We start from the raw sequence: 21,008 nt of genomic DNA, 5'->3' as shown, positions 1-21,008 counted from the left end.
TCCATCTCTCCACTCAAGCACATAAACTGCAATCAAATAATTTGACTTTTTCAGTGCATGGAAAATGGCACAGCAAAGCGACCGAAATGATCAAGAGAGATAACTCTAGCAGTGTGCTATTATGATATTAAGAATTATAACTTTAGAAGTACTATAATCTTTTTTTTAAATTTAAAAGCAAAATTGTCGTTTTCATTTTGCTTATGAAGCGAAATACACTACAGAGACCCCGGTAGGCAAGGGTGGTGGATGGCCCCTATGGGTCTGCTAGTGGCGTGGACGGCCCATATGGGTCTGCTAGTGGGGTGGACGGCCCCTATATGTCTACTAGTGTGGAGCACGGCCCCAATTGGTCTGCCAGTGGCGTGGATGGCCTCTATGGGTCTGCTAGTGGCGTGGACGGCCCCATGGGTCTGCTAGTGGGGTGGACGGCCCTATGGGTCTGCTAGTAGGGTGGACGGATCCTATGGCTCTCAAGAGGCTACTTACGCGATATGCATTTTTAGTGCATGCATGTTTTTGCCTTCCTGATGAGTCTCGATGCGGAGACAGCCAAGACACTAACAAAATTAGTTGGTAATTAAATTTGACAAGCCTCTGCCAATTAATTTCTGTCTTTTTAAAAGTCAATTCGAACTTTCTGTGGGAGATTGTGCTGTCAAGTAGTACGTCATAAACATTACCAAGGCTCTGAATATCCAAGTTGTACTAGTTTGATTGTTTCCCATATTTTTTATTATTTTTTATTTTTATTTTTAAAATCCATTAATAAATGGAACGCGAGAGAAAACATGTTGGGCCTAACTGTGTCACCCTTCCAGGCCGGTTTAAGGAAGAGTTGACGGGTTATTGAAAAATCTTCATCGTATCCTGAAAGTACCGGTACGCTGAGAATAAGCTCTGTTGGGTGAGCAAGCTACCGTTCATATGATCGAGTCATTTTTATAGTTCTAACAGACAACCACAGCCTATGGCGAATTTTCTGCGAGATTCCTCACGATATCCTCTTTTGCTTTCTCTATTCAGCGTGCTTTTAGTTCGGGATTTTCTGCCACTTCGTCAATTATGTCCTGAGTATCGCAGCCTGTATTTCATTTTGCAAGGATGTGTATTCAGCTTCTTTATCGAGAACGAGCTTCAACTCGTCCACGGATATGGCGTTGTCACATATCATCTCCGATATATGATATGCATTTGTGTAGAGATCTGTGTCGACCATCGGGCGGGTTTCGTGCTTTTTAGTTTTCATAAATAGTCGCTGGCGTAGAAAACTGTCAGCTACAGAAATCAGACCAGATCTTAAAGCTGTGATCTCATGGACAACCACAATGGTGGCAAGCAATCATTGTTGACAATATTCCAATTCTCACCACGCCGATTCAAGCACAGAAATCAGAGTGATATCAACACCATCTATCCCACTGAATGCGGTTGTACTTTTTGTACAGAGTGCGCCGTTGATCAGCCTCTGCCAGAAAGAAGATGTCAGCTTCACAAAACTTTCTTAAGACGAAAATCTCGTGGGTCTTGGATTTTGGAATATAGCGCCCTTATCATTTTGATGCGCTGAAAACCACCCCATGCTGGGAGCTAAGTGCTTTGAATCATTCTGATATGCCGGAAGAAAGCACGATTTCAATGTTAAGAACGACTTTGGCGTGATCGTAAGTGAAATGGAACGTAAAGTCGGCAACTATGAGGGATATACTTCTTACGACGGATGACAACATGACGATGGCCATCAACAGCGATATTAATTCGAAAAGGATGCGAGAAGCAATCGCAATGCAAGCAGTGCGACCACAGCAGCAAGCACCCGAAAACCACAGCCGAAGAAAAATGAACGGGTGTCTTGTGTTAATTATATCTTTAATGTGTTTTATTTTCAACCATCATTGAAGATTGTAAGGATCGTTTTGTAAAAATATATTACATTGCTACTTTTTTGTCCATGTGTAAAGAATAAACTTAAAGATAATATATGTAAACATGTTTACTTGTATTTGAGTTCAGGACATTGGTTTCCCTTTGGAAATGATGTTGTCTGCCTGGTTTTTGAAAGGTCAGCTGCTAAAAGATATGTAAACAAACCTGGCTTCGTTTAAGAATTAGATGGAAATTTCCATTAAGATCACATAGTATTTCAGAACATGGTTATTGAGACAAAGGTCAAATTGAGGATCTGTGTGAGGTTGGTTGCATCAGAACTGTTTATTTCTATTGTAACATCTGTCTGGTGAAATCAGTCTTTTAGGTGTGTTCAGTTATAATTTCAGAGAATTTATTTATTTTAATTATTCATAGGAATTGCAAAGTGCTCTATGAGTTTTGAGACTATATCACTATTTTCGGGATTAATGTGAATTCATTTAAAAACATTCTGGATCATATCACTGTGACACATCAGTGCTGTTGTACATGGGAATATTCCAGTGTGTGTTTGGTTCATCCGCACACTCAGGATTGGAATTAATTCGGAACACCACTAAATTAATTCAGAATACTCGATACTTTTGGACTTGTAATATAATTGTGAGGACTATTTTGGGATTTAATTCATAATATTTAAGTTTATTTTTAATTTGGAAATAATTTTACTTATTAACTATTTTATATGACTTTAACATTTTATCATCTGGCTTTTATAATACGTTTTACCATGCAACTAATAAATACTGTTGACAGAAAGACAGACAGACAGACCGATAGATAGATAGATAGATGGGAGGGAGGGAGGGAGGGAGACATGGATGGATGATAGATCGATACATAAATGGATAGATAAAAGAAGTGCATGCATATAAACTAATGCATAAACTAATGCATACCTAAATGCACTTACATACTTGCATGCAAACGTACATACGCACAGTGACTGTGCCACGCACTCTAGTGAGCAAGCCGTTCAATGCAAATTTCTCAAATGTTTATTTTCATTATTTATATTTGGGGCAAGCACGTTAAGCCTTTTTCTAATTGCGAAGCTTGTTATTATTTATTTATATTTATATTTCATATAGTGGTGGATTTCATATACCTTTCTTATGTAGTGACCGCTACAGGCAGTGAGGTTGTTCACAGTTTTTAAATATGCACATTTGCTTAGATTATGTTCCTGACACAAACAGCACATATAGGAGATTTATCTCCCTTGACCATTTTACTCGCATTTTTGAGCCAATATTTACATTTTGCTGTTGTTGTTGTTGTTGTTGTAGGGTTTAACGCCATTTTTCAGCACACGATAGGCTATGCATGGCGGCCAGTATTAATGGTGGAGGAAGAACCCGGGAAATCCCCGGAAAGAACTACATTGGCCGAATCCGAGACTCGAACCCACGCAGACAGAGGTGAAATGGCAGCGATCCGTAACGGAGAGCGCTTTAAACCACTCGGCCACTCGGGACCCCTACCTTTTGTCAGAGAGAGATTTCTCAGTTTTGGGCTTTTTACACTGATGTCAAGTTATTTTGTTGTAGCCAGATTCTGAGTTTAAATTTTCTTCAGATCAGTTATATTTCAAAAGGATTAATTCTTTTTTCTCTGGAAATATTTTGAGGATTGCTCACTCAGAAATTTTGGAAAGACATTGCTTACAAATTTAATTTGGATTTCCAACACCGGAGTGTCATTATTTGTACTTCTACAAGAAACTGTAGATAAGCACAGTACTGAATAAAACATACGTCATCGTCATCCATCTTGGATTTTCCATCAGGATTCGAACTTGAAATTATTAGAACATTTATTACTAGGACTTTTGCAATTTAATTCGTGGATTATTCTTAGATAATTTTTGGATTTGATTCTTGAAACCGTAAGTTCTTCTCCTTTTTCATTTTTACAGAATTTTTCTAGGGAAATAAATTATTTGTTAATTTTTAAAAAACTTGTTGTTTTCACTCTTTCTGTGTTACTGTTGTTTCGAGCCTAAATACGTAACAATGTACGTATATGATGGCATACAAACGTACATTCACCTAATCAGTCATCTATCCGTCCATTTATCTACCCTATATTACTCCTTGACACAAAACCTATTATGTTAGTCAGGAAGACATGTAGAAATGCTGGCATGTTTAACATTTTAAAAAAATAATAATAAAAAAGCAGATAACATAAAACAAACAAAGTAAAACAAATACATGCCAAAGACTCTGCTATTGTAACTGACTAGCACACGTAGAATTAGACATACTGTCCGAACCGAACATATCCTTTTAATAAAATAATTAAAATACAGACTTGTGTATATATTTTGCAGTGCGCTAATTTTCCGAAAATTGCATAAGGTGAACTTCATATTGTGAGTGCTAACGGCATTTTTAACGGAGTACAGACTGTAGCAGGGGTCGGATAACCTATATTACATAGCTTGCCACTTTTTCCGGATTACTTGCAAAATGAAATAACGCGTGCCACCAGTGAAACAGTTAAAATATAGATTTTGGCATCCTTCGCGTGCCACACAAAACCTCTTGACGTGTGGCACGCGTGCCGTATGTTGCCGACCCCTAGGCTATAGCACGCAGAAGAAATGGGAACTAAGAGCCTTTCTCAAGGATACGTAGAGGCAGCCGACACTACGATTACAAGACCGACAGTCTACCAACCACACTACCGCTCCTCCCTGAACACGGTGGAAACGAAAAGGTAAATTTATTTGTGCTAATCCGTTAGCATGACAAAATTAAAGTACATACATAAATATACACATTTGTATGCAAAATTGCACACTTATGTCAACTGGCACATAAGAACGGGGTATTTAGTGTTGGTATTAGTGTTCGAATTGTAATTACTGTTAGTATTATATATTAAAGTACATACAGTATAAGATTTTATTTTAGGAATTTACCTTGCTCACGAATGTTTCTTTAAACACTGTCTTGTCATACACCCATGTGCTGCAGCTGGTTTCAGATGCATTGATTGGCCTGTGGTACTCGTCAACGGTGTAATTCCCTACGTAAAGATGACAGTTATCGTATTGATTGTCGTTGTCTGATGGTGGAGGTATTGTGCTATTAATTAATTGTTGGTGGTAGTAGCTCTGTATTTTGTATGTATCATTGTCGTAACCCGGTATTGCACATCTGTTTTATAATAGAGAAAAGGAAAAATTAGGTAGAACACAGTACTACAGAAATGAAACAAATTACTGCATCGTCATGAATTTATTCCTAGGTTCATCCTTAGGTTATGACATACTTTTTAACTTTTTAAAGGACCCTTTTCACCGTTAGAGGCTTATTCGTATTGCTGTGTATTTTGGTTGTTTTCCTTTCTTCTCTGGAAATTGCAAAACATGCAAGACGATATAGTATACTTCGCGATCAAAGGTAATTTGTGTATTAATTATTTATGCAACGGTATAAAGTTGGAAATTTACTATGATATTGAACTTCTAGTTTCCTCAGATAACGTACCTCTAGCTCGTAAAGATACTCTTTATTAACGATATGTATGTATGTATGTATGTATGTATGTATGTATGTTTGTGTGTGTGTGTGCGTGCGTGCGTGCGTGCGTGCGTGTATGTATGTATACATGCAAGCATATATATGTCTATGTACACGGTTCAAGGCATATCATCATAGTTGTGGTTATATCTTGATAAATAAGGTTAGGTTAACTTAGGTATATCCCAAACGGCATACAAGCAAAGATTATAGTTAAATGGTTCATCCGTAAAATACAATGTCAAAGACACAAAAAAAATATAAAAAATAAACTTAACTCTTTCAAAAGCCCAAGACCTTCTTAGCTGGAATTTATTTACAGGAAACCTCCCAAGGCAAAAAAGATGCGCCCATAAGTCATCTCTTTCGACACGCTGGATGAGGACTAATTCTCCAAACGACAGGGACGGTGAAACGAGGGGTGGGTGGGTGGGAATTAAGGGTAAGACGACAAAGCCACGAGATTATATGAAACAAAACCACAAAGCCACGAGACTAGAAAACATAACTGAATTTCTAGAATGATCCATCAACACCTGTTGAAGACTATGTATGATGAAAAAATACTCTGTTCATTACACAATAGATGGACACATATAAACAAAGAGAAACGCAGTACCTGTGATCTGGCACTCCCAATAAAAAGACAGATAAAGTGAGCTGTATTATTGAGTTAAGTTGCGGAAGACACAACAACATGTATATTCGTTTCTGGTAGGTGCCAAACTCCCCTAGGTGAACTAGAACTTCATCAAACTTCATCTTGAGCTATCATCAAGTACACAAAACATTGTAATAACTTGTTGATACGGCAAACATACATTGACCTGTTGATAGTCCTGATTCGACTCTTCTTCGCACGTGACATAACCAAATCCTGACTGACCTAGTGCAGACATTTTGTTCACCTATACTTGGTCTGCCTTTAAGCGCTGTCATGGCAGTATGCAGATATTACTGGAATTTGTCTTCTGGGGGATTTTTTTTTTTTTTTAAATTCTTTATTTATTTTGGAAAGTTTTAAAGTTCGACCTATGGCAACAATGGTCAATTTTAGTGCAAAAGATGATGTTACCGACAGTGCACTATTTTGATCATTCATCAAGTTTTAAGATTTTGATACGAAGGAATTTATCACCCAGGAAGCGTCGGTACAAGAGAGAGAGAGAGAGAGAGAGAGAGAGAGAGAGAGATGGGGAACAAATGCTATCAAATGAAAGATAAAGTTGATGCTCAGGAAATACCACAATGCATTGACACACTTTGATAAACTGTACGAACTTGTTAGTAGGGTGTAATGGGGAGTTCTGGATCGCTATTTAAATTTCAAATAGTACGACAAGTCACAAAAACGACTGACTGATTAATTCAGAATACCATAAACTTACTTAACCCTCATCACTGGCTCAAAGCCATCAGCTACTGCATGAAAACTAAAACACTGATATGTTCCTATACCTATCTACCGGACCACTTTTCAAAATATGACCGACAGAACTCTCCAGTGCCTTAGTAAAAACAAATGATCAAGCTAGTGTGATATTTGAAACCGCTTCAATGCCTTAAATTGACTGATCAAATGCTAAAATTATGGCATTTGAAAATCACAACGCAAAACAATTTGAAATTTTTATGAACAACATAAATGACGCAAACATGATACAATGTAGTCAACTCAAGTATTCATACAGGTAATATAGTTTTTCAGTAAGTTCAACAAAAAAGCAACAATCTCGGTATCAAAAGACAGATGTTTAGGAGTTAAAAATATGATCAAAATAATGTGATATTCGAAACCGGTTTAATACCATAAATGGATTGATACAATGCTACAATTGTGGTATTTCAAAATCTAAGCGCAACAATGTAACAGTGTTGTCATCTCATACAGTTTTCAGAGTGGTGATAGACATGTTTAGTGGGTTCAGCCTAAAAGCAACAGTCCCAGCATCAAAAGGTTTTTGGAGTTGGATGGGTTCAAAATATGGTCACAGTTAGTAGTGAGACAAAACAGCATTAAAGTGAAATACGAGTGTTCATTTACCTATTTCTTATATAAAGGATGTACTGTTATCTTTCAGAAAGGATGCTGAGTTCCATATTGCAATAAATGATGAAAACGCTGACAGTAGCAGTAGTTGTCCTTGAGCATGATGATCAAAATGTGCAGTACGAAGAGGGACTAAATTACATACTTGATGTTGAGAAAGACACAAACTTGCATTGACCACACTGAAAGCACAACATGAAGATCTCACTTACTTAACCACGGTAAAATAAATCGATTCGTCAAAAACGAGAAAGAATCTGCGGAAAGCAAAGACAGATTCAAAACAGCACATTTTAAGTCACCCACTGGAAAGGCAAGTTTTGACACCGATCTGTTGTTATTGGTGTGTGTCAAACGTCAGTTTTCAGCACATTATAGGCTATAGATGCCAGCCAGTATATCTGGTGGACGAAGAACCTGGGAAATGTACAATAGAACGGGGCATATGTCAAACCACTGACTGTATCTAACCAAACTGTATATAGATGGTATTTGGGGATTTTTTGAAGGAGTATTGAGTACATAATCAATGGGATAATATAAACATCTATCATCCATATTTTTTACGTTCATGCAAACCTTATATTTCTCATCCCATTCAGGTTATAAATTAGCCCCCACTTTTCAATTTATACCCATATACCTTTAATTGAATATATTTAATCCTCTTGAACATCCGCCTTGTGCTTTTGCTTATTTCCTCTCCTAAACTGGCATGTAAAATATCAAGAAAACGCTCACTGATATCACCGATTTCACCTATGTTTATTTGGTCTGTGGTAAAATTTAATGTATTCAACCTTCTTTCCATCCTGTGAATCATGTTCCATTAGTCTGATAGGCAAGCCAAACATTTACAGAATCAAATGGATGGATTTTCCAAGTATTACTTCCTTCAATTAGGCGTCAGTGTCAGTAAATATTAGCAGCAGAGGGGGCGAATCGGACATTTTGTCCAATCGTTATTTTGCTTAATTATTACTTTCTGCACTCAACGATCTAGTGTCGTCAGCGCCTGGTAAAAAAAAAACGACGTCGGTCCATCCTACACGATGGTGACGTCATTTGGTTTAATTAACACCTTCTGCGCGCCGATCCCCAGCGTCGTCAGCGTCCGGTAAGCACATCGACGACCGCGTCGATGTCATCGCCCCCTCTGCTGCTAAGAAGTTATTTACAATGAAAATTATTTACAACTAACCGAATATTTGGTCAAGTCCGATACGATATCGTGTGCGAGGATCATGTAAATTTATCGTTACGAATCCATGTGGGGTCGACTGAGCATGACTAAAAAAGTTTCGAAAAACATTAAAGTCCATGTCACCGCCGCACCATGTCTGCCAAATATTTCGTAGCGTGTGTGTATCAACGCCGTTGAACACAGCAAGAATATTACAGTTGTCTCTAATTACTTTTGGAATCTGAGTGTATCGTTGAGTGACATATATCACGTCAGTGTTTTTATGCCTGCCTCTGGAAAATATCCTAGCTGGGTTTTTTTGATTATCTAACATAACATCATCGTACACGACTAGATTGTTAACGTCGCCATCAATATCATCAATACCCGGTGCATCATTGATATCCGTAATAAACTCAATAACATTTTTTTTAGCGATCGCTGATGCATTCTCGTTGAAATCTTTCAACACCTCGTAGCATCGTTGATCATCCACGCTAGGAGCAACCAAATACAACTTATCCCACTTCATCCATCTCATTATTAAATTGAGTAACAATTGCGTCTTGCCGGATCCAGATGGTCCGATGATAATCATCCGGATCGAGTTTGGTAACGCTGCAACATGCTTAACTGGTTCTCTTGTTTTAGTCGCCGAAAAATCAATTATATTCATATCTCTATACATAAATTATGGATCTATATTGTGTGAAGTGTAGAGTACGTACTGGCACAAATGATATGACAACCGCTACAACAAGAAATAACAGATCGGCGCTTACTGGCAAGTGTGTACAATGCGGTACAAAGAAATTTAGATTTATTTCTATTAGACCCGGAGATGTTTTAAAAAAAAGCGAGGAGGTGACATCGCAGCCAAATTGGCAAAACTCCCCGGAACACCGTGGGCAAAGTATCCAGGAGAAAAACACCTCCCAGGATATAGCTACTGTGGCCCCGGAACACGATTAGATATCAGACTCGATGATCAAAATCAGCCCAAACCCGGTGAGTATCCAATAAACGCTATCGATAAGGCGTGTCATGCTCATGATGTTGCTTACAAAAGTAGCGATCTGCAACAGCGTCATATCGCGGATGTAAAATTAATTCACGCATTAAATGCTATTCCTGATAAATCCGTCAAAGAAAAATTGGCCTCATGGTTGGTAAAATCGGCTATGAAAGGTAAATTAATGATGGGTGCTGGTAATTAATAACAACATGGAATCCATCTATTATTCTCCGAGAGGATACTGGAAGGGGAAGGCCGCAATTGGTAAGCTTGCAAGCGCTGCAAAGGTAACAAAGACCACTGCGGCTAATTGGTTATCCAAACAGGCTATATGGCAAATCTATCTACCACCGCCTAAACAAATCAACTTCTCGCGCTTTGATGTCAGCGTACCTAATGAAGTTCATCAGGCTGATATATTATTTCTGCCGCATGACAACGGTTACAAATACGCGCTAACCGTAGTTGATGTTGCGAGTCGATACAAACAAGCGGAGCCGTTAAAAACAAAGTCGGCAACTGATGTAGCCGCTGCGTTTGAAAGAATTTATCGAAGAGGCCCTCTGCGCTGGCCAAATCTATTACAAGTTGATCCCGGTAGTGAATTTCGCGGCGCTGTTTTATCAACGCTGAAACATCATAGCGTCGCGATACGACGAGGTCATACTGCGCTACATCGTGATCAGGCAATTGTTGAACGATTCAATCGGACTCTCGCTGAACGGTTATTTGGATATCAATACGCGAAGGAATTCATCCAAGAAAAACGATCTCGTGAATGGGTTAAAAGGTTGCCAGGCGTAATTGCAGCGTTAAATAACGAGATTACCCGAGCAATCAACATGAAGCCCAGCGACGCGATTAAATACGAGTATATACCCGGAAAATCAAAAATAAATAGCGTTTCCAAGCCGATTCTTGGCGATGTCACTGTTAGATATCTATATGAACCAGGAGAGCTTGAAGGCGGTAAAAAAAGAGCTACTGATCCTATTTGGAGTGTTACCACACATAACATATCAACGATAACACGATCAACTGGTAGACCACCGATCTACAGACTGGATTCAACTGCTCCTCAGCGCGGATTTACACGCGAGCAACTACAAGTGATACCTGACGATACTCAATTACCCCCGCGTGGTCTTAACTAGCGCCGTTGCGTCTATTGCACTCAAGACATGTCAACCTCACATTGTTTTTAACATGACCGAGACTGTTATCGATTCTGTCCACGGTAAATTGGCGAGCGTCTTTATCCGAATAACGCAAGCGCATTACACAATTACAACTCGCGCAGTGATTATTCTGTTGTTGTCGTAACGCAATTATTAATTCGGCATCAATATCAAAACGCCGCTGTTTTTTTTTATCCTGTTGGCGGTAACCCGAGAGTTTTCTATCAATGACGCTTGCATCGATAATGTCGTCAGTGACTCCGTCACCGGCTTCGTCAACAACAATTCTTCGAAGCTGATTTATCCTCCGTACTCGGGACACTGCAAGATAGACTAGATTTGACCATTCGATGCGATTATCAACCATCCAAACAATTGTGTCCGTGATGGTTAGTCCCTGCGAGGAATGTATTGTTGTTGCGTATCCTAGCGTCCACGGGGATTTATCAGCACGTAGCGCGTCCTCGACGACGCTGATATCAACGAGCACGATATCATTCAGCACGAGAATTTGTTTTTCTGTCCCCGACGCTGTCGGGGCTGGGATTTCAACTTCAATGTTCTGCCGCCGTGTGTCCGCGGGTCTATAACATAACGGCACTGGACGCGTTGGAAACTTTTCCTTATGCAACGCAAACAACTTCCGCTGAAGTGTGTCTCTGACTATCCTTCTACTCGCTACAATCAAATCGTTTGGTCTCCATGTTTCCCAGAATTCATTTAACGGCGTTTCCGGAATCACCTCGCGGATTATTTCACATTGAACTCTATCCGGCTGTAATCTGATTAATTTCTTAACCTCGCGCAGTTGTTCATCAAGTGCTCGGTAATCAGTATCGGTTTCTTCATAATAGTCCACAAAACCCCTTAACCAATCATGTGGACCCTCGCCGACAAATGGTGGTGGTTGACCATGGTCGCCACACATGATCACCGCTGTATTCGCGCGCAGCAACCAATCAAGAAACATTTGTAAAGTATCTAACGAAACAGTACATATCTCATCCCAGATGATAACCCCAGGAATAAATTTTTCACCCATTCGATCAGGAGTCCACTCACCGCCGCTGTATCGAAAAAAGCTGTGATAAGTAACGGCGTCAACATTTCGTTGTTTTATCTCTCGCGCTAGTCTATGGGTCTTTGTAAGCACGATTATACTTGCCCGCGTACGAAATAATTCAATTGCCCGAGTCGTCTTTCCTGACCCGCCACAGCCGCTTAAATAAACTGTTTTGTGTCTACAAATTGGATCAGAACACGATGGTGCATTAGACCATTCTGACAATTTATCACCGCGTAAGTAGTTGTTCTCAACGGTGACATCTGCTGACGGGGAATAATCGCGTCGTATTTCTTCTTTAATTCTCCATGTACCCCAACTCTCGTCCGGACTAGTAAACTCGGCTAAGTTTCCCTTATACGCTACGTCAACATAAAACGAATCAACGGCTACTCTAACCGCGGTGTCGGGAAATCTATTTATCATCGAGAATAAATTGATAGCGGCGTAACCCAGCATAGACGCCCTCAAATGCGGATACGCGGGGCTGTCTCCATCGAAGTAGGTAACAACTGTACCCAACTTTGTTCCATTGGACAAGAAAGCTGTTTTGCAGTTCACGTATCTATTTTTTGCCACTGCATCCTTGATTACGAAATCATATTCTGCGTCATCTATAATCAGCCGTGAGCAATATCGTTTGTAGTCGTGGTTTTTTCCACCTTGTGTGAACTTACCAATTATTCTTCTACCGAGATCTTTTGCCTCGCGGTTTCGTTGGTTGAATATCTTTTTGGACCATTCGATGATATATTCCTCGTCGGCATCAATGTGTGCTCTGGACTCGTCAATTATGCTATCTAGACGCTCTGGTTCTGGTAACCAGACTTCAGTCTGCGCCCGATATGATATAATCGCGTCACTGACAATCAACGAAATTAGCATTTTACAATCAATCATATACCGTAGCAGCGCTATTGGCAGCCACTTCTTTTCAGCCATGTGTCTACCGATCCAAATATAACAAGAGCGATGAAGTCCTGCCGCGAATTCAAATGATACTATGCGAGCGAATCCGGTTAAATCAAAATCAGGCAGTGGTCCATTAATAGCAACACGAGTCATTTCATGTCTGGGGTGTCCAAATCGTCTAAAGTACTCAGCGGCGGATCCATACCCGAGAAAACTCGCTGGATAACAGGCAACCATATCAACCGAGATCATAGCGTCGCGGTTGTATTCAGTGTTCCATAGTCCACCGTGATAGTATTCCAAACAACTGGATTGTACATCCGGCAGAAATTCCTTGCGCGTTGGTCTCCACGCATTTTTCCTTGCTGCAACATGAGCTACAACCGATGGAATCGTAAAACAATTTGTTAGCAGTTGTTCATCATGCTCTTCAAATTCCATGGCGGTTTTTTTCATCCTGTTGTGAAATGCTTCAGTACGATATAATTCGCCGTTTGGTCTTACAAACTGATCAAAGGTATCCGCATCGTTTTCAGCGCTGCGAAGTAACCACACTGATACAGAGTCGTTTTTACACAAGTAGGCAATAGCATCAAATAGTTTCCTCTCCGCGAGAAAACCGTCCTTGGAGAATTGTTCTCCCAGGAATTCTTCGGGTATATACTTTACTGTTCTATCCCGTGGAAATATTGTGATCGCGGGCGTCCATGCGTGTTCGTTATGATCAATAATTTTGATTGGGGCTCCCTTCGATTTATACTTTGATTCGTATAATACTTCACCGGTTATCGTCGTAACGGTTATTGGAAATCTCAGCGATGTTTCTAATCTCGCTATGTCGCTGATGGTCGCTCCACGCTCTTTTACGGTTAGTTCCCACTGGTTGATTTTGCTACGTCGTAAATCAGTCAATTTGTTTCCTCGACATGCATTTGTAAAATGCTCTATTATTCGTTCTGCTACACAATTTATCCCCGTTGACTGTTTCATCGGTTTCAGTTTTCCGATATCAGGTTTCTTATTTAACGGGTATATTCCATAAACAACTGCTGTTTCAGGATACGCTCGTTCATAGTATGGTTTGTCAATTCCGGTTAACAACCCCGGCTTGGAGTCGCGGCTGACAGTGACTGTTTTCATGTCGCTGAGAACTGGTTCAAATTTATCACGTATGATCCAATCGCCTGATTCCACCCGGACAATGAATTTTACTCTGAAGAAATATCTTTTACCGTCAAGTTGTGATATTATCATTGCTGCGCGGTTGTCGTTCATGGTAGCATCAACAACGCCATCAATTCGAAATGTTGACCAACTATGAGATGCACCATCACGTTTGAATTCATTGATACAATCGCGTATTTTATTTAACAGGGTTCTATCGTTTATTAACGCTTTTGGTGTGTCCTTGAGGACTCTATCGAGATTGAACTTAATATTTTTCCGGGGCTTAATTGCTGCTAATCTCTCGAACTCATCCATATAATTAAAACAAGTATTTAAATGAAAGAATATAGTATAATGAATAAATGCAAATGGTTGATGATTGGGTCGACAACCCCGTGCAATAAATCATGTAGAGGTGAATTCTGCGGGTATCATTTACAAAGCGTTCGTAATGGTTCTCTTGGCCCCCTCCCGTGCTTGGTTTGCCACGTCGGTGTAAGAGGAAAATCGCAGTTGTGTATTAATTGTGGCGGAAAGCGATACAGGGAACTAAAACGCTATTATGACAAACGAATTAAAAACGCCGTCATTGACCCCACCGCCGATTTCGTCATTAAAACCCCCCAAGACTACGTTGAAAGATTCATAATTAAACCAAATAATAAATTAGACAAATAGTATTATTATACAAATGAACCAAGAATTTCAGCCGCATCCTGTGCTCGTCAATTACGAGGCATCTCGCGATGGCATTGTTAGAAACCGCAAATTGAAGAAGCCAGTTGGTACCGTAAGTAATCACGGGTATTTAATGTTTGGTGCCGGAAAGAAGAAATATCTCTGTCACAGAATCATCTATGAATGTTTTCACGGATTAATCGAAAATGGACTTGTGATTGATCATATTAATAGTAATAAGACTGATAATTCTCTTACAAACCTGCAAGCTGTCTCGCAGAGTCAAAATACCAAAAAAGGCCAAACCGGTAAATACCCAAAGAAAGCAAAACCCGTAAAGTCATTTGATACAACAACTCACGAGGAAAAAATATTTCAGTCGATGAATGAAGCCAGTAGATACTTTGACATTTGTATCGCCTCAATACGAAAAGTAGCAGAACGAGTATATCAAACAGCAATCTCAAAAAAGACCGGGCATAGAATTCGATTTTCATATGTAAATATCAGCGAGTGACGAAGTCACCGGCGCCTGTGGCGCTGACGAAGTCGCCATGACAATAAATTGTCCATTCCGGAAGAAAACAAAGTATGAACACCTCGGGATTGATACACGGGTTCATTTTTTTTTATTTAAAAACAAGATGTTTTATAAGAATAATGAATATCGAAGACATCAATAATATATTAGCCGAGATTTCAAAATTAAAAAATCAAGGAATTGAATTATCTGATGGTCTCGACAGTGAAAAAATATTATCCGATTATGAGATTATTAACGAACAATCAAAACGGGGGCGTTTTACCCTGGCCCGCGAGTACTTTTTTATAAAACGATTACAACATACGATCAATGAAAACTTGTACCACAATGACGCAAATGCATTCATTGGACTATTCACTGCCGTTGAAATAATACGAAAAAAACTCGGACGTGTTTATGAACGACGCAGGGAGATTTCTAGTAAAATCAAAAACATTAGAAGAATTATAGACGAAAACTCCGTGGAGCCCCCGATGGTACACTCGGCGGAAAATTAGAAAATTGCGGATCAATTTACAATAATGGTAGGCGAATCACTTACTACTCGGCTAGCCAGAGAGCGGCTAGCAGCGCTTAAAAAGTTTATACCGTTACGAGACAGGGTGAGAGAGAAACTTCAAACGCGACAACAAATGCAAACCGATTTTACTGTTGGAAGCGAACAACTCTTTGCCCCGGTAACTAAAGCGACTAAGGATGTTACAGCGGCAACTGTACCCGTTCTTGGTGCGCTTGAAAAGATAGCGGCAGAGACAAAACAAACAAAAAGGTCTTTAGAAACACTCCCTGCAAAAATAGCGGCTGCTACAACACGGAGGCCACCACCACTCGCTATAACCGAACCACAAGAACCTTATGTTACAATGGCCGATGAAGAAGAACTAGGCGCCACCGCAAGAGAACCAGAAGAAGAAATACCGGAAGAAGAAATACCAGAAGAAGAAATACCGGAAGAAAAAGAGGGGAATATACCCCGTATTGTACTCAAGAAGAGCACAATAGATCAAATTAGAGGCTTCAGCAACAGGGAAGAATTAATTAATTTTACTGCCAACAATTTTGCTAAGAGCATACGAGATAAGAAGCATATCAATAGCGGTTACGAGAAAAATATAAAGTCGTTAAAGGACTGGGCAAGAATAGTGTATTTAGCGAGTAAACATAAAGAAGCATTACCACATCGTGGTGATCCCGATTACGATGAATTCCACAAGGAAGTTAAGAGTATAACACCAAAAAAAGGAAAAGGATACCCTGTTGGTAAAGAATCCTACGGCGTTACCTGCCCTAATAGTGTTCTCAGTGATATATCACGGCTGGAAGTACTAATTGGAGGAAAACGAGCCGGAAATAACTCTCCAGAAATAATCAATGAGGCCGCTGATATTTGCAAGCGGTTATTTGCAGGCGGTATTATGGACATTAATGCATATCGAACGCTCATAGACGAACTCGTGGATGATTAATTGGAAAACTGGTGTTTTTAATAAGGATGATCATACATTACAACCATGATAAACCAGTACTCGTCTACGTGGTAAACTCGCGATTGCCTGTCTACCGCGCGTACTATGGAGATGGTCTCGGTAGCACCATTGCGGGGTTATTTACAAGAATGGCTCCAAAAGTAGCGCCGTTAGCCAAACAATTAGGAATGAAGGCTATTGATGTTATTCGTGATAAGGGAATTAGTGTTATTGGAGATGTTGCCGGAAGGGCGCTTTCAGCCGCGCGGGACAAACTAATGTCATTGGTGAAATTCAGGAGAAAAAAACAGAAACCACCGGTAATGCCATCAACGACAGTGATGCCTGCAAATGTCAGTAAAGTAATAAATAACGCCGTGGAAGAAAAATTAGAGTCGTTGGCGGCGACTCAGTCGTTGGCGACGAAGCCATCAATGGCTGCGTCATCAGCCGATGCGGCAACCAACGCGCTCATGAACGCGATAGCGGGGAGTGGTTTAAATTCAAAGAATTTACGACGAAAAAATCGCAATTGAAAACATCAACATGATAAATAATAGAATGTTTGCGCGTACCGCTGACCCCGCGTTTGATATGGATGCCCCAGTGCGCAGGGATGATTCTGTTCGTGATTATCAATATTATTCTTATTATGCAGCGCAACCTGACCTACGATCGCGAATTGAACTTCAAGTCCAAGATACCAGTAAATACTTTCTACCGTGTGAAGCGTTTATCGAAATTGATGGAGAACTTGTAACAAATGCTGCCGATAATGCACCATACGACAACAACCCGACTATCCGAGTTGGTTTTGTCAACAACGGCGTAATGGCGTTATTTGAGAGCGCAAAATATCTCATTGACGGGCGAGAAATTGAATCAATAGAACGCGATGTTGATGTTGCAACGACGATAATCGGGTTAGCGAGATACTCAGATGATTATACAAGGTCGGCTGGTCCGTCTATGATGTTTGCGAAGGATACTACCGATAACGCTGAACACAATCAGTTTTCTAGGGTAAAGGCAGCAAATGCTGCCGCGGCTAATCCCGCACCAGGCGGGTATGTAAGACCAGCTGGGGATTTTGATGTCATAAATGTTATTACTAATTACAATCTAGGGTTTGCAACACGAGCAGGGATGTTGCAAGGACAACGCCGACAGTTTTCATGCGCGATTCCACTGCATCACATATTCGGATTCTGCAGAAACGTCAGAAAAGTCATCTATGGGGCTAAGCATACAGTAGTACTCGTGCGAAAGGGCAATGATAATGATGCAATCTGGCATGATGCTGGTGTTGCCGACGGTAAGGTCAATATAAAGAATATAGTATTGTGGATGCCAGTAATGACCCCATCAATCACCGCAGAACAGCGATTACTCTCATTCATGGAGACAGGTGGTAAATCACTGTTGAGTTGGCTCACAGTAACCACTGATGCTAAAGAGGATAATATGGATGGTATATTTACATGGCACCTGGCATCCAAACAGGGTGTTTCAGCCCCGCGTCATATATTTGTAGCGCTACAGAATAAGGCACGATTAGGCTCCCAAGAACGCAGCCATATGATATTTGATCAAATCGGTGTCAATGAGGTCTCGTTGAGAATAAACGGACAGCAGGAACCATCCGAGGACATACAGCTTAATTACGGCAACAACCATATCGCACGTGTGTATCATCGATTGCTGTCATATATGGGTCGTGATCAAAACGTCGACACTGGTTTGCAAATATCACAACTTGATTTTAAAAACCTGTATCCGATTTATTATTTTTCGTTGGAACATCTTGATTTAACGAGACAATCCGTCGTTGATATACACTTCCGAGCTCGTGTGCAACGTCCTGGTGGTATTGCCGAATATAGAGCGGTCGCTGTCATTCTCAGCGATAAATCAATGCTGCTAGAAGGTGTTGGTGGACGAATGAGAATCATTGATGCGCCAGTGGAAAACATGTAATTGAAAGCACAAAACGCGTTTACAATAAAATGTCGTATAGTGTCGTCAGTGTAGAGTTGACTGATGGTCAAGTCAAGAAATTACGATCAAAGTCGGCTAAACAATGCGGGACCACAATAACGCTGAAGCCGTCACAGATGGCGGGTGGTAATCATAAGATATCGTTGACGGCGCGTCAAATAAAACATTTCAATGATGCGATGAAGAATAAAAAGGGTGTTCAAATAGATTTTTCCGCCGCAGCAATTAAAAACATGGAAAAGACCGGTGGGATATTTCCGCTGTTAGCTGCGATTCCGGCATTGATTGCCGCGGCCGCACCAGCAGTGGCTAAGGCGGCGGCGTTAGGAGCCGTTGGTACCGCGGCGGGAATGGCATTGAAGAAGGCAACCGGGAAAGGCTACAAAAAAAACGACCCGTGGCCGGAAAGGGTCTAAGACTACCGGGAACCCCGTATTCATGGTACTCGGGGAAGGGTCTAAGACTACCGGGAACCGTTTAATGACTCCTATGTCTAATTTTGATTTAATAGACGCCGCAAACGCGCTAGCGATAAAAAACTTCAGAGGTGTTTTTATGAGGGATCAATTACCGGCGGCGCCAAGGAATATTGAAACCGGCATAATTAACCTCGATGGGTCCTCCGGAGTGGGAACTCATTGGGTTGCATACGCGATTGATCCGCGTGCGATCGTCTATTTTGATTCATACGGATTAGCCCCGCCAAACGAGTTCATGCGGTATATCCGGGCGTGTTCAGCCCGGGCGTTTTATTCCACGCTGCCAACACAGCAGTTAAGCGACCCGCCGATATGCGGCCATGAAGTATTGAACGTACTCGTGGCGATTTCATCATCGCGGAAACCACCTCATGTGGTTGTAAACGAATACACTAGTGGGGTCGTAGAAGCTCAACGGATTTTAGAGAATAACATTTACAATAACGATGATTGATATCTGGGGACGACCGGTTTCGGCGCTGAAAAAGCCCACGGAAACGGCCGCCGCCGACATAAAAAAACTAATCGAGGATGAAATCGCTGATACGTTGAATTTAACCAGTGTTGACCCGGGCGAAATAGTTGTATTTCAAGACCGCCAGGGTAAATTGAAATCCAGTAATGTGTCGCTGAATGACGTTTTAATACGACAGCGTGATGCCGCCGAGGGCAATATCGCGTTGTATACCGGCGACGGACGACTCAGACCGGGTAAACATATATTGGAGATAGAGAATATGATAGAATTAATCCAAGACGGTGTTATAAGGTCGAATAGATCAATAATCGAACTTGACGCGCAGGTGAAAAAATCTATCACCGATATACAGCTCACTACCGCTAGTTTTTTCGGGACCCCGACGGTAACCGAACCGAATCTTGCGGAGATAAAAACTATTATTTCGGATCTTATAGCGACGTCGGCCAATTTACCCTCGTTACGAAAAAATGTTAACAGGATTGATAACGCCGTTGATAAATTCTTTGGTAAAAAAAATATCAAACCGGATGAAATCACAATAACTATAAATGATATCACTGCGTATGGACAGGAAATAGGAATAATCAAATTTATTGTTGAATCGATTAAAGACAAACTACCGAGAATGGCAGAGCAACTCGAAAAAATAAAAACCCCTCATAAGAACATCATCAACACAGTATACACAATTCAGCATGGATCATTAGATTGGACTCCTACACAGAATACAGTAGATATCACCGCAACTGTTAAGGGTATTTATCGATTGACATTGATTTCGGCGAAGCAGTTTAGTATATCATCGTCGAGTTCATCCGGGTTTAACAATACAATATCAACAATTATAGACAAGGACACAATTGAACAGTTTACAATTTATGCCGTTGATAGCGGTCTATTTAGGGCAAACATCACATGGTATGTGGAATTTATAGCGGATCTAAGTAATTAAAAACACTAGCTCTTTTAAAATAAAAATGACCACCAAGGAAATTGAATCAGAGGTATCACCGACGTCACATCAATATCGATTCGATACCGTAAAAGAATTCTCCGCGAATTTGAAAACACTTTCCGAACAATACCGCGCAAAAATAAAAAAATACCGCAGAAAAATAACCGCCATCGACGCGGTCGTGTACTCGGTGTCGGGTATAGTGGCCGGTACCGGTGTTATTTTATCCACGGTGACCACGATAGCCCCGATCGCTGTTCCAATCGCTGTCTCCGCGATGACAACAGTTGCTGGAGTCGCCAACGCAATCACTAGGAAGATATCATCGTGTTTTCAGAAAAAACTCAACGAGTATACAGTAAAATATCAAATAGTAT

The 21,008-nt window shown here is 40.6% G+C and overlaps 1 protein-coding gene across 1 annotated transcript in view; it reads right to left on the bottom strand.

Moving 5' to 3' along the window:
* The window catches only part of LOC149797271 (organic cation transporter protein-like), a 45,480-nt gene extending 39,211 nt beyond the window's left edge, over nucleotides 1-6,269 (bottom strand). Inside the window, exons 1-2 of the mRNA XM_089961982.1 lie at nucleotides 6,082-6,269; nucleotides 4,859-5,096 (exon numbers count right to left, since the gene is read on the bottom strand). Coding sequence (XP_089818108.1) covers nucleotides 4,859-5,096; nucleotides 6,082-6,224 — 381 coding nt within the window. The 5' untranslated portion in view covers nucleotides 6,225-6,269. The remainder of the gene's footprint in view (nucleotides 1-4,858; nucleotides 5,097-6,081) is intronic.
* Between the last annotated feature and the right edge of the window lie 14,739 nt (nucleotides 6,270-21,008).

The sequence above is a fragment of the Sinohyriopsis cumingii genome, chromosome 6 (assembly GCF_028554795.1).
Source record: "Sinohyriopsis cumingii isolate HCF-2022 chromosome 6, ASM2855479v2, whole genome shotgun sequence".
Lineage (NCBI taxonomy): Eukaryota > Metazoa > Mollusca > Bivalvia > Unionida > Unionidae > Sinohyriopsis > Sinohyriopsis cumingii.
This window is presented reverse-complemented; position numbering and strand designations above follow the sequence as displayed.